Source organism: Anomaloglossus baeobatrachus, chromosome 2 (genome assembly GCF_048569485.1).
Source record: "Anomaloglossus baeobatrachus isolate aAnoBae1 chromosome 2, aAnoBae1.hap1, whole genome shotgun sequence".
NCBI lineage: Eukaryota > Metazoa > Chordata > Amphibia > Anura > Aromobatidae > Anomaloglossus > Anomaloglossus baeobatrachus.
In genome coordinates, this window is record NC_134354.1 from 613,988,351 (window position 1) to 614,004,039 (window position 15,689).

Here is a 15,689-nt window from a genome sequence, read left to right on the forward strand (position 1 = left end):
GTAGAAGTGACACCCACTTAACGTGTAAATTTAGGGACCATACGCAGACTATTTTCCACTTAATAATAGTTTTTAAATAGTTTGTAAATTTATAAATTATAATGATGACATAGAGTGGAGCCTAAGGTTATGTGTTCATGATATCTTTTACAAATGGGTATACTCCGTAACCCCCTTTCCCTGAAAAAGTCCTAAATAAATGTTACAAAGAATGAACTTAGGCAGAGCAATTATTAATACATTGCAAGAAATAAGTTCAGTTTTTTTGAGCTTCACTTTTCCAAAGGTGACCTGACCAATTGTCGGATGGCTTCCCTACTTTATAGAATACAAATTAAAAAGAGAAACATCAGTAGCAAAGATGTTGCAAAAAACACTAATAGGCTTCAACTTGATAGGCACACAAGTGACAAAGATATTGGGCCCTATTCACTAACGCTTTTACACCAGTATTCTGGTGTAAAAAGCTGTAAAAAGTCCCAAAATTATGGCGCAACTCAAGCCTGTGCTAAAATGTTGTCACTTTAAGAGTTCACTCACACTAAACACTTTAGAACATCTTGAGAAAGACTCAGTTCAGAGATGTATCTTAGCACATGTGGTGGTAAATTATTCCTGCGTGAGGATTATCTGAAGTACTGGTAGTGTTACTTTTCTTGCTATCGGATATGTTAGACCCTCTAGTGAATTGCAGTGGGTCCACGCTGATTAAACGATTTGAGAGTGCAGTTTCCACTGTGGATTTATATATACATTATGAGTAATGCTCTTTACTTCCAGGATGTATATATTATTTCATAGTTCAGAGATGTAACATAGCACATGTGGTGCTAAATTATTCCAGCTTGAAGATTATCTAAAGTACTGTTAGTTACTCTTCTTGCTATCGGATATGTTACACCCTCTATTGAATTGCAGTGGGTCCACGCTGATTGAACGATTTGAGAGTGCAGTATCCACTGTGGATTTATATATATACATATACATTGAAGGTAATGCTCTTGACTTCCAGGATGTATTATATCATAGTTCTAATATCAATTTTAACAAAAATTTCATGTAAAGTTTGTTTTTAATATATTTATGTAAGTCTCTATTATTAGAATGATTGGATAAGTTTTGCTATAGCCATGTATAAGTTATACCCATTTGAAGCAAACCACAAACAATTTCCAAAATACCATTACATTTTAGTATCCAGTCAGATAAAGTAGAAACATACAGTGTTAAAAGTTACAAAGATGATTTGGAAACATGACATGGCCGTTCCGTTCTTCAGGAAGTCTAATGTCTCAGTGCGCTTTGGCTGCAATACTGAACAACTGATGATTTTAAGAGGGCAGAATAGATGTGGTTTTGTGTAGAAAATCAATTGACTTATATTTTGTCAAATCAGCAAATTAAGCATTAAAACATACTGTGACTTATTCCATTAACTCTTGTTGCCTACTGAAATAATTATGTAGAGGCGAGAAATGAATTTGATTTTACTGTGGAATTTCAGCTATCAAGCAAAATCAAGCTTTAGCCTCCTGCCGGATAGGAACATCGCAGAACACATAGACATCACATTTAGGTACATAAATTGTCCAAAATATGTAGAGCAATGCAGCATTTGTACACAGTCAGTTGATTATGGTACCCTCTGTACCATGAAAATGAGATACAATTAACAATGCAATGCAGCTAGGAGGCAATTGACAATGAACCGCTGTCACAAGACATATCCTGGAGGAATGAAAAGACATGGAATTCTCAACCACAGACCCACAAGTACATGTTCTGACTTTTAATTAGTACAAAGGAATGATTTGACATAGAGTTATGATAATGCCTGTATGAAACCTGTCGGCGAGTTTATATGGTCATTATAACACCATCTTGTTCAATCTGAATCCAAATTCACATTCATTTCTCCCAGCTCTGAAGAGAGATGTTTTATACATCGTACATAATCTACACAGGGGATAGTAATGTTTGATCAGCTCAGTATGTGTCTGTGCATATCCTATGTATAAAAATCTTTTTTTTTTTGTATTTTTATGCCTTTGTTTTTTTCTCTTTATTTTATAAAGATGTATTAAAAAGACAAAGAAACATGCAATTATTAAAATTATACCTTTTAGAAATGTCTCTGGCCACAAGAATATGATTTAACATATATATTTATAAATAGATCCTAATATTTTCCTATTATTATGGCACATATTTGCTAAGTGTGGCTTTTCCATAAGACAGACCATAATACCAAAGAGAGCCCTACGGCATGTGCATTCCTGAGGTGTCTTGTGGAATTTGCGCTGCTTAGGAAACATGACATATTGGGCTTATTTTAATGGGACTTTGGTGGAGAACTTGAATGAAAAATCAATAAATATTGGATACTAGTATATTATATTTTTGCCCTTTCACAAATAGAAATTTGTCAAGTCTGCATCAAAGCCACTTAAGGGGGTTGTCATTGATTAGAAAAAAAAAGGGTCTGCTTTCCAGAAACAACACCACCCTGATGCAGTGGTTGTGTCTGGTAATGCAGTTCAGTTCCATTCTCTTTAATGAAGCTGGTCTATAATAACACACACAACTAGAGATGAACGGACCTGTTGAAGTTCGAATTCGGTGGGTTCAGCTGGACTTTAGATAAAGCTCTATTCAGGACGTGGACTTGACCTCAAACCCATTGGAAGTCACTGATTGTATTTGGGCATTGATCCAAACTGCCCAGCCAGCCATAAACAGAGCACTTCCAGGGAAGGGAGGAAGAATTATTGTTTTGTTTTTATTTGTTCACACTACATCCGATGATACTGATGTTATCTACAGTGAGAGCCATTGAATCACTACAAATGGCTTGCACTGGGCCGAGCACTGAGCGGACCTGAGCACACCAATGCTCACTTGAGTGGTCAACATGCATAAAACACCAGAACTCCAAAATGGAACATTGATTTTTTTTTTTTGTAAAATCTGTGTTAGATAGGAACACAAAATTTTACTGTTCGGGTTCGCTCATCTCTACACAGAACCAATAGACAAAAGTAAGGCTCTTTCAGGAAAAATAAAAGGAGACCCTATTTTCTAACCATATCAAACCCCTTTAATAAATAAGCCTTTAAATGTGTTCGATTGTGCATGAATACATTTCAAGAAAGATCCATATTTTATCTGTAGCTTTATTTATAGAATTCAAAATTGGTGCTATTGATATGATCCAAAATCGGTGCCAGTACGGGAAGGAAAAAAAATGTTGCTAAGGCTTTCAATTTTTTGTTCTTTTTTTGGTTTCCTCATATGGGCTTAAATGTAAACTTTTACAATGGCATGGTTGAAGAACGTTTGTTTCTTTCTCACCTTGCTCTGACAGTCCACTTGAAGACAATTTGAACAGATTATGTACTACTGCAGATTTAAGACCATACATGTAACAAGAGACTTAGCTCTGAGGCGCTGCTTCCCATAGTCCACAGGGGAAGAGGAAACAGGAAAACAAAAACTCATAGAGTTTGACAGCTACTGAGGCAACACTTGCCATTTACAATATAAGCCCAAATATTTTTTTTCTTTCTTTTTTTTTTTGCAACACAACTATATATTAATTTAATAAAATACACAATATAGCTCTTATACACTCAACGATTTGGCTCATATGCACTAAAATTGCAAATAAATCATAAAAATATGCCATTTTTTGATGTAAACACATTTAAATCTTCTTACATTTGCACATTTAAATGGTGATGTGATTGATATTTGCTTCAATGAATAGGACATTTACTTTCCTGAGCAAATTTTAGTGTCCACAAATTAATTAAAAAAAAAACCTTTTTCTTAATGTTATCGCTATTTGAGCGTTTTACCTTAAATGGTAAAAATATTTTTGTTTTCTTTTTTAAGAACCACATTAATCAAGGTTGAAAAACATAATTATCTCTCTGTATAAATATTCAGGTGTGAATATACTGTCTATTTTTGTCGGACACTAAAATTCTTTTTTTTTTTCCAACACTTTTCATTTTACATAAAGTGAATTAGCTTATGCTAGTGCAGGACACAATAAATCGACTATATAATTTTTTTTATATATTACTATGTGTGGCATGGAAATGGTCTACATGACACGGACATGTACTGAAATGGTCTGGAATGTTGGTCATTTATATAGAAATGTTTACCACAAATGGGTGTTGATGTTTGGTGCAGCTAGGACTACAGCAAAATTAGTTAGGACTTTAATTAGAAGCTAGTGATGCTGTTTAAAATCCACACATAAATTAGTCAACCCTGTTAATCAATGGGTTTATCCTCAGCAAATGAAAAGTCACATCAACAAGAAGTTCCGAGTTCTGTTCCCTTATATAACAGATTGTCAATATTCACTACAACATATTTTTTTTCTTGACTGAGTCCAATAGAATTTTTTTTGTCAAAATAAAGCCAGTGTAATCTCAATAACAGAAAAAAAAACAGTACAAGATTTTGGGGGCACTTTAAGCGTTCACTTAGAGCCACAGAGCAGCATCCATCTCCATTCTTCCCTGCAAATGTGCTGTTCCAAGGGAAAACTATTTACTTGACAAAGGCAAACATAATAGCCTCTCCGTCCTGCTCACTTTCTTACGGCCACTGCTTCGCTTCCTCGACAGTCTTGTAAAAGCTTATCAATTTCTCTCACAACTTCCTCGGCATCTACAGATTCTCGGCCCAAATCACGATTTGAATGCTCCAGATGGTCTAAGACTGCGTCCATTTCATTTGAGTCTCGGCTCACTCTGGAGTGCACATCGGCAAAAACATGAGCCATTGGGTCTGATGTGATATACTGAGGGTCCTTTGTCTGTTTACTAGGCGATATGTACTGACCATCAGAAGACAGGTATTGATTGGTTGTTTCTGCCAAGACTCCTGATTTTATTTCACAGCCATTCAATGGTCCCTTAGTGGAGGCACAAGGCTCAATGCATGTCTTGGTTGGGCTGCTAGATGCAGAAGGAACCTCTTGCAGAAGAGGACTCAGGGCACGCTTGGCTTTTAAATATGGTTTTACATTGGCAATGAGAATGGTGTGCTCTCTTTTGTCTTTTCCAAATGTACAAAAGGTCTTTTTCCCAGTGGGGTTTACAGTTTCATAAGTCTCAGTCTCAACGTGAGCTTCAACAGTTGGAACAAAGAGATTTGTGCGATAATCTGCATTTTCCACCTGGTTTGCTGTGGGAAATTGTGGCATCCAACACCTGTCAGAATGACCGAGTACTCTGCATTCATCTGTACAATTAACACACTCCTCTTGCTCTGTAAAAAAAAAAAAAAAAGAGAAATATAAAAGGTGAATTTAGCATACTAAATAATATTCATACATTAAGACAGATAGGAGTTCAAAATTCTCCCTTTAGAAAATGCATAAAAATCCTTAAATTCCTTTAAATCACTTCTGACGGATGGGAACAAGATGGGCTCATATCCTCATATATTTTCCTCTTGCAAAAAAATACATTTAAAATATTTTAACAATATTCTTTACATATAGTTTTGGTAGCATTTTTTTGCATTTACAGATATCTCAAACAGGTTTTTCAGAAAGATTATAAGAGCCCGAAAAAAAGAGTGGGCTGCATTGTGCTAAAAATGTCACAGACACCAAATGCTACAATAAACCTAAAAACTCTACAAAGATAAAGGGTTAACTACATATGCAGTTCACGAAGTTATAAATTGCAGTGCGTCATTTCGAAAAATAGAAAATTACTCCCGTAAAGCAACTTTTTGCTGCCACCCCACCTTCTCTTCAGCAGTTATATTAAACTGAGAAGTGATAAGTGGGATAAAGGTTCATGACTAAAACTAAGGCCCCCTTCACATGTTAGTGATTCTGGTAAGTATGTTGCAGTTTTTATACGTACCAGAATCACAGACGCATTATAATCAATGGGTCTGCGGACACATCAGTGATTTCTCACTGATGTGTTTTTTATTTGCGGCTCACACGCATGTCTGTTTGATCAGCATTGAGACCTGTCTGTTTTTCTCTAGCATCTCTGATGTTCAACGGACATGGTGTGGTGTGGTGTGGTGTGGTCCATGAAACCCATACTGGAAAAAACACATACATTTAAAATCAAAAGCTTTTTAAACTCACCCTCTGGCCGCTGCTGTCTACTGCTTCCAGGCTGGTCAATGATGCTCATGCATATTTGCTGCACAGCTGACCCAGAAGTAACAGCAGAGGGGAGACAGGCAGCTGGAAACAATATCGCAGGAGACTTCAGCACCACGGAAAGTAGTGGCGTGGACAGGTGAGTATAAGTGCCTGATCTCCGTGTATTGTCACAGATAGCACACGGAATCATACATATGCCAAAATCACGGCACACAGAGGGACATATGCACCTTTAACACGCCAGTGAAAAATATATGTGTTTTTCACTGATGTGTGAAGGTGCCCTAAAGCAAAATTTGTACTGCCGGATGTGGAGTCAGGAAGGAATTTTTTTCCCCATTGGAACTTGTTTGCCACATTGGGGTTTTTTTTGCCTTCCTCTGGATCAACATGTTCGGCTACGGGTTGAACTAGATGGACTTAGAGTCTCCCTTCAACCTTAGAAACTATGATACTATGATACTATGATACTGCTGTTTAAGCCTTTCATGACTGGGTCATTTTCGGCGGTTTGTTTACACTTTTTTCCTCCACTTTTCCAAGACACACAACTTTTATTTTTCCATCCACACAACCATGTTAGGGCTTTTTTTTGAGTGACAGCTTGCACTTTTCAATGACTCCATTTATTTTATCATGTAATACACTGGAAAGCAAGGAAAAAAATATTCAAGTGTGTTGAAATTGGAATAAAAAAGTGCAAATTCACAATTTTTTTTTAAGTCTTCATGTTCACTATATAGTTAAACTGATCTGGCATTATGTTTCTTTAGGTCAGCATGATTATGCAAATACCAAACATGTATAGCTTTTTTTTAACTTAATTAATGAAATTAAATTTTTGCTTGTGTTGTCATTGTCCATAACATTTGTAACATTTTCAATTTTTCGGGATATGATGCTGTGTGAGGGCTTGAGCTGATGGTTTTACTGATTTTTTTTGGTTTGTTTTAATCGCCTTTTTGCATTTTATTGCAATGTTGCAGCAGCCAAAAAACGTAATTCTGGCATTTTGCTTTTTTCTTGTTACTCCTTTTTCTGATCAGATTAATTTATTTTATATATCGGACTTTTAAAAACTCAGCAATACTAAATATGTGTATTGTTTTTAATTGCTTCATTTTTAAAGGGGCAAAAGAGGTGTGAATTGAATGTGTAAATTTTTTTTCATATTTATATGTTTAATCTCTTTTTTATTGAAAAATTAAGGTTGGTTACAATAAGCAGGGCTGCAGACCAAGGCAAACCCCCAAATAGAGACAAAACAAAAAAAAACAAGAATGCAATGAAACATGAAAGGCTTTGCATGGTTGTAGCCATATACAGTTTGTTACAATAAAGAACATTTAAGAACATTTATATCATTCTGTCTTGAACCATCATAAAAGTATAAAATCCATAAACTATACCATAAACAGCAAATATTTACCATTCATACCATAGAGGCACATAATGGTCAGTCAAAGGAAAAGAAATAAAGAGAGAAAGAAAGAGGGAAGTAGACAATTCAATTTTTCATATTTTTAAAACTTTCTTTACTTTTTATTGTATTATTTATTCCAATGAGGGGACTTGAGCGTGAAAGCAAGGACATGACATGTAACATAACTGTGTGTCATATGTCATGAAGGGGTTAAAGTCCTATATAAAGAGGTTCTTGCCATTTTAATGATCTTCTGTGGGGTCATTACATGTGCTCATGTTCAGTGCATTTTACTAAAATATACTTGAGAGAATAAAAAACATAAAAGATACTATTTGCATAAAGCAAACTAAAAACAAAAACATATGATGAGCAGAGTGGATCAATTTATTTTCTTTTAAAGCTCCCTTAACTATATTATGACTTCTTTTATGTATGTGCTGCATTCAGTACAGAAAACGATTGCCAAGTTAGAAAACATATCTATTATCTGTTATTTGGTAGAGTAAGTTTTATTTTCTTTATGTTCCGCGTATAATAAATTTATATAAACAAGAAAGAAATATTTTATGTAAAGCTGAATAAATGATAGCTTATTGCTTCGGCTTTATTCTCTGTAAGAATGGCGCTGAATGCTATCCTCTAATGCATTAAAATAAAAATAAATGAACAGTATGCTACGGTCTGTGTTCTTCAGCTAGGAGTGAATAATTGATACGCTTTGCTTTACCACAATCCTCCTTGTTAACATTTTTTACATTTTAAATTACATTGAACACAATATGCCCTCACCATTTATGTTTCACAGTGAAATAAATAGCTGCAGTTAGCTTTTGTTAACGTACTTAGGGAATATCTAAAATTCACTTCATTATATATACGTAGAAATCATTCCAACACAAGCTCAATGATACTCCCACTCATTTTCTATTTCCACTCATTTTATAATGTATTACTAATGGAAAGTGTCCCCCAAATCCATCCTTTTTTTGTTATATTGACTAGTTGTCTCGGCTTGCACCTGTTCACACTTGTCTTATTCGCTGAGGTGTTGGTCAGTTTTTTGATATTCCAAATCCATCCTTTGTCACAGTACATAACCTCAGATGTTGTGCATTCACTTATGAAAAGTATTTATAATCACTAACGAAGATATCTCAAAATTGTGAAAGTGAAAATGCAAGGATTTCCTATAGCTATTTCTTCTTCTTAAAAGGGACACTAGAAAATGATTGCTGATATTATATTAATTGATTGATTTATATGAAACCGGCTTCATTTTTTAATTAGGCTGTAATGAAGTTGCATTTTTAGTATCCATATGACAGCTCCAGGATTATCTGTAAACTTTATTTTTTTTAATATTTCTGGAAAGCTTATCAAAAATTCATAGGCGACCAATATTTTTATGGATACATAGCAAAACCATAATAAAACAATAAGGTTTTGATTGATAAGTCTTTACAACCCATATTTCTGATAAATATATTTGCTGCATTCACTTCTAATCTAAAATGATTATGATAATCACAGTCAGAATAATATGTATACATGTAACATTAACAGCCATGACTCAGTCATGGGTACGGGATTGAAATAGACCAGGTGAGTGCTGCTAAGAGCAGTTCTACTATTCATATGTGAGGCCGTATGGCACATTTTATAAAAATATTTTAGTGTAGGACTGCTTCAAATGAGATTTGCCGTGACGTGGCGAAGCAGCTCAAGAAATTGCAATTTTTTGCCAAAAATCTCAAAAATTTTTTTATAATAAGTACAGTTTGGAATGTTTAGTGCTGTAGTGCACATTTGGTGCTGGCTTTTTGTTTTTTATACATGTAACATTAGCATGAAAGATAGTGGAGACTCAAAACATCAGTACTGTACCGGATCCTGTATAATAGCTTCACTTATTAAAGATAAATTGTCAATAAGACTTGGAATAGCACATGCAATTTCATCCTCAAAATGATACTGAATTTAGGAAGTGATCTTTTATAAACCCCTTTGCGACCTATGATGTACTTTTACATTATCTGTCATGTCCCTACCTTTGATATGGGCTCACTCGTGAAGCTAGCACCTTTCCCTACACATGTCAACTGATTTGATCTGCCGACATGGGCCTCTAACAGCGGCAGGCAGGTTGGAGATCTGTGCGCTGCTGTTGACTAATTAAGTCCCACTGTCAAGATCGAAAGTGGAACTTAAGACATGCCAGCAGGGAGCGCGTCATTTCTTGTTTCCATCGGTTGCCCTGTAATATGATTGTGGGGCATGGATGGGTTGTCTTAATAGCTGGGGGTTAGCTAATGGCTGCTGTATATGCCATGATGAACTTCCTGTGAATTCCAACTGCGAACCAGTGTTCAGAGAAAGTCAACATTTCTGCACAGCACAAGCAATTGGGTGATCGCATCTTCACATGCAACATTGCAATAAGAAGCGATCAAAACATTGCATCTATCCAAACATAGTATTTGTCAAAACATCAGCTGAGGGAGCAAAAAAATAATCCATCACACAATCCCAGACCCTGAAAAATGAGAATGTTACGATTCTCTGGAAATGGCAACAAAAGCTCAATTGTTTTATTTACAAATGTCTGAATTTTGGCACCAATTAAATAAAAAAAACAAACACACACACACACAAAAAAAAAAAAATTTTACATGTTTGATATCCTACGAACTTGTACTGACTTGGGGAATCATATTGCAGGTTAGTTTTAAAATATAGTGAACATGATACATAAACCAATCAAAAATCTTTTATGGAATTGCACTTTTCTTGCAATTTCACCGCACTTGGAATTTTTTTCCCTGCCTTTTCAGTACACTATATGGTAAAATTAATGGTTTCAATCAAAAATACAACTCATCTCACAAAAAACAATCCCTCATATGGCTATGTACATGGAAAAATAAAAAACCTTTGGCTCTTTGGAAGAGGAAAAAAACGAAAAATCGTCGGGTGGGGAAGGTGTTAATATACAACTCATACCTTTTATGTAGGTTTTGAGAGCCATGTCTATCTTCTATACAGTAATTGATGCTGTAATTACCATTGTGACAGATTACTCTCATATGCAAAGGAAAATTGATGTACTGTGCTATGCCCATTGCAGGGCAAAATAATGATAAGAGATTCTTTGTTTATTGCATTAACCCTGGGTACCTGTATTAGGTATAATATAGGTTTAGCCTGCACAGAGAATTCCATTAATTCTTTTAATGATATACTTTTGAGTGTTTATATCTTTGAATAGCAAACGTTCCTGCATAGTACCAACTTTACTTTAATTAAATAGAAAATTATGGCTTCCAGTTCATCTTCAGTAGTACTGTGCTGTGTGATTTAGAAGTTCTGGTGGTATTAGATCTGCATGACCTTTCTACATGTCGTATCTATTCCAACCCTTTTACACTGCATGTGGCTCTAAATAGTTATGTCATGGAGGAATTTAATACATTTTTTTAAGAATCTTCAAAGCTCAAAGGAGTCTTCTAAAACGCTCAGATATCCCAAATTACAGAGAGACTCTCAAAGGAAAAGAGGCACTTTAGTGGGAGTACTTGTGGGCACTAACAAGGCAGATTGTGACAGAATCTCATTAAACCAACCATGGATATGTGCAAAATAGCAATATAGATCTGCTGGAGAAAATTCAGTGGCTGGAAGTAAAATACTGACCAGAGACAAAACTATGATAGTGACCTAAGTGTAAGTTAAAATAAAGCCTATAAACATATTAAGCAAAATAATAATAATAATAATAATAATACAATAAAAATAATATTTTTCTTTTTTTTTATTATGAAAACATTTTGTAAAATAATAATAAGAATAATAAAATAATATTTTTTTCTTTTTAAATCATGAAAATATTTTGTAAAATAATAAAAATAATAATAATAATATTGATTAGAATAATAAAATAATATTTCATTATTTTTAAATCATAACAAAATTGTAAAATAATAATAAAATTATTATTATTATTAGTATTATTGATAATAATATATTTTTCTTTTTAAATCATGAAAACATTATAAAATAAGAGCAATAATAATTAATATAATAATAAGTTTCTTATTAAATCATGAAAACATTTTTCAAAATAATAATAATAATATTTTTTCTTTTTCAATCATGAAAACATTTTTTAAAAAAAAATAAATAATAATAATAATAAAAAAATATTTATTATGTCATTCCTCTACCATGATATGTATGCATGTGTGCATAAGATATTCTAAAAGAATGCATATATGTAATTGTGATTCATATAAAAGGCAACATACTTATATAAATGTGCTCTATTCAATATTTAGGTTGCTATGTATTTTTATTATTTATTTTCCATTTGGTTGAGATTTTAATTTAGATTGAGGAGAAAAAGGAACAGCTCAGCTACCGTGATGTGTGACATTAAATGTTTTCTCTTTTTTTTCTTTATGCTTATTTGTCTGTTACTTGATAGAAAACATTCTAAAGGAAATCACTGTAGTATAGTAACTCCATGGGAACACAAAACTAGGAAAGTATAATGGGATTTATGCATAACAAACATGCAGGTTATCACTAGGTCACAGATGGCAGCAAAACTTGAAAATGAGAATGACACGTTAAGCATTACTGAATCATATTACAGCTCCTGTCTACTTTGTTATTCCATCACAAATAAGAGAACACACTCTAAATTTATAGAGGGCACATTTCATTAGTACGGAGACGTACAGAGTTACTGGGGAACGCCTTATGCCTGACCTTATCATGCAGATGCTGTCACCTTTTTACCATTAATTCACATAACCTAGTGACTGATACATGTAAAGGAAGAAAAAAATATTTACTCTGAAAAAAGAAAATGGTAATCAGTAATTATTTTGTATGTAGGGGTATAGATGGATATGTTGGAAGACATAGTTGGCTGAGCCTTTCAATGTAGATTTGAAAAAGTATTCATATTGCGTGAACTTTTCTCAAATTTTAATAATGAGTGCAGTTTGGAATTTTTAGTGCTGGCTATCTTGTTTTTTCTTCATTGAATTGGTCGGTGGCTGACTCCCACCTTGCTGTGCACCCCGATTTGGGCTGTATTCCACCTGTCTTGATTTTGGCAATTGGTGGCTGTTCAAATTCAGCCTTCAAGCCCTGTCCACAGGCTATATACTTCAAGAAGCATTTGCTTGGGGCTGTCATGCCCACAGCCATGATTCAGTCATAGGTACGGGATTGAAAAGCACTAGGTAAGTGCTGCTATAAACAGTTCTACTTTTTCATGTGAGGTCGTATGGCAAATTTTATATAAAAATAAATTTAGAGTAGGAGTGCCCCAAAGAGATTTGCCGTGATGTGGCGGGGTAGCTCAAGAAATTGCAATTTTTTTTGCCAAACATCTCAAAATTTAATAATTAGTGCAGTTTGGAATTTTTAGTGCAGTAGTGCACATTTAGTGCTGGCTATTTCTGACTTTATCATGCAGATGCTGTCACCTTTTTACCATTAATTCACATAACCTAGTGACTGATACATGAAAAGGAAGAAATAAATATTTACTCTGGAAAAAAAAAAGAAAATGGTAATCAATAGTGAATTTGTATGTATAGGTATAGATGGATATGTTGAAAGACATAGTTGACTGAGCCTTTCAATGTAGACTTGACAAAGTATTCATATTGCGTGAACTTTTCTACATTTTTCACGTTACACCCAAACACTTAAATGTATTTTATTAGTATTTTATGTGATATACCAACATAAAGTAGTAAATATTTGTGAAGTGTAAAAGAAATAATACATGGCTTTCTAAATATTTTAAAAATAAATTGTATTCAGCGCCCCTAAGCCAATACTAAGTCTTGTAGAAGACTGGGATGAGACTTAATAGCTGTCTACAAATATCTTAAAGGCTGTCACACTGTAGAGGGATCAGTTTTATTCTCATTATCCCAAGGAAAGACTAGAAGCAATGGGATGAAACTGATGGGGAGGAGACACAGATTAGATATTAGAAAAAACTTTTTGCCAGTGAGAGTGATCAATGAGTGGAACAGGCTGCCACGAGAGGTTGTGAGTTCTCCTTCAATGGAAGTCTTTAAAAAGAGGTTGGACGGACATCTGTCTGGGATGACTTAGTGAATCCTGCTTTGAGCAGGGGGTTGGACTAGATGACCCAGGAGGTCCATTCCACCTCTAATATTCTATGATTCTATGAGTCACCTTTTGCTGCAATTACTGCTGGAATTCTTTGGTGGTATGTCTCTACTAGGTTTGCCCATCTAGAGGCTGAAAGTTTTGCTCATTTTTCTTTGCAAAATAGCTCTAGCTCAGAAAGATCAGATAGAGAGCATCTGTGAACAGTAATTTTCAAGTCTTGCCACGGATTCTCAATGGGATTTAGGTCTGGACTTTGCCTAGGCCAATCACACACATGCATAAGCTTTCAGGACATTGTACACTGAGATCACACAGACTTATATATAATATTAATAATATTTATTCATTTATATAGCGCTGTTAATTCCACAGCACTTCACATAAATTGGCAACACTGTCCCCATTGGGGCTCACAATCTAAAGTCCCCATCAGTATGTCTTTGGAGTGTGGAAGGAAACCGGAGTACCTGGAGGAAACCCACGCAAACACGGGGAGAACATACAAGCTCCTTGCAGATGATGTCCTTGGTGGGAATTGACCCCAGGACCCCAGCGCTGCAAGGGGTCCTGGGGTCCTATATATATATGGCCTCATACTTTTTTGGTATATATTTATCAAATCATAATAGAATGCGATATCAGTGCATATAATGCGGGATTTTGCTGGTCTATACGGTAAATAGAGTCTTACTCATTTTCACTGCATTCTTCTGAATAGTTTGAAATGCTTAACAACTTTCCGATGCTATAGCCCAGCACATCAGTAGTTTTCTCATGCTATCAGACAGAACAGTGTGACAAACACTGAATTTATTATTAACTATATTCAGAAATGAAACTGGCTAAAATTCTCATTTACTTGTCACATATAGTATGCTTTGTCAGACAAATACACAGGCAAATAAACATTTGAATGTAAGACAGTAGATAGTAAAATCCAGACACGAGCTTTATGGCCTAGAATCATATTACACAAATGGAAATGATTTTTGGAAACTTGATAGCTGCTGCAGAAAATACAGTAAAACAGCAACATAAGAATGTAGACACAACATTCAGACGATTTTTCCAGACTTACGGTACACAATAGATTCCTGTATTGCCTTTGTTTACACATTTCCATATTCTTTTATTACATTTATGCCTTATGTTATGCTAGTATATATACTAGTAGATTAGCCATGTGTCCTCTAATTCATCTTTAATGGGATATCTACTTTTTGATAGGTCTTTTACTCAGTGGTAGGAGTATAACAGAAGATCTACTAACATATGGGGGTCTCAACGAGGCGCCACATTCTCCAATCTGGAAAATTTCCTGTCAAGGCACACAGTAGTACTGTATACTGTTGGGTATAAAATAAAACACTACGGAACATAGCAAAAAGTATGTGTCCGTAATTTTAAACTGTTGTTAAAAATGAGAAAACATAGCAGTGTAAGAGTATATATTTTTAATATTTTGTCCAGTCCTTAAAGGGAATCTGTCAGCAGGTTTTTGTTACTTCATCTGATAGCAGCATAATGTAGGGCGAAGAGGCCATGAATCCAATGATGTATCACTTAAGATTACTAGGTGCAGCCATTCTGACACAGATTTTTTATATTTAGCAATGCAGAAGAGCTGAGAGAAAGCTGTCACACCCACACCAGGCTCTCTATGGACATTATATATTAAAAGTGAGGTGCCAATCAGCGGAGGTGGTGTGTCGGACAACATGGCAGAACCAGCAAGTCACGGCAATAATAAGGTCCTGCTGCTAAATTAAACATTGCAAATAGCCAACATCACACACCTTGACAAGAAAAGCATCACTAAATTCTCTGTTAACCCTTACAGCATGCGGTCTTCATATTACATTTCAAAAATCTGCTGACAGATTCCTTTTAATAGCAGACATTACAGTGGCCACCTAGTATTTCAGGTTATAGATGACAGTTTTATATCAA

At 34.7% G+C, this 15,689-nt stretch overlaps 1 protein-coding gene across 2 annotated transcripts in view; it reads right to left on the reverse strand.

The window, feature by feature from the left end:
• Positions 1 to 1,169: 1,169 nt before the first annotated feature.
• Positions 1,170 to 15,689, reverse strand: part of PCDH17 (protocadherin 17) — a 252,979-nt gene continuing 238,459 nt past the window's right edge. For both annotated transcript variants that reach the window (XM_075336839.1, XM_075336838.1), the window contains one exon: positions 1,170 to 5,289. In XM_075336839.1, coding sequence (XP_075192954.1) covers positions 4,607 to 5,289 — 683 coding nt within the window. In that variant the 3' untranslated portion in view covers positions 1,170 to 4,606. The remainder of the gene's footprint in view (positions 5,290 to 15,689) is intronic.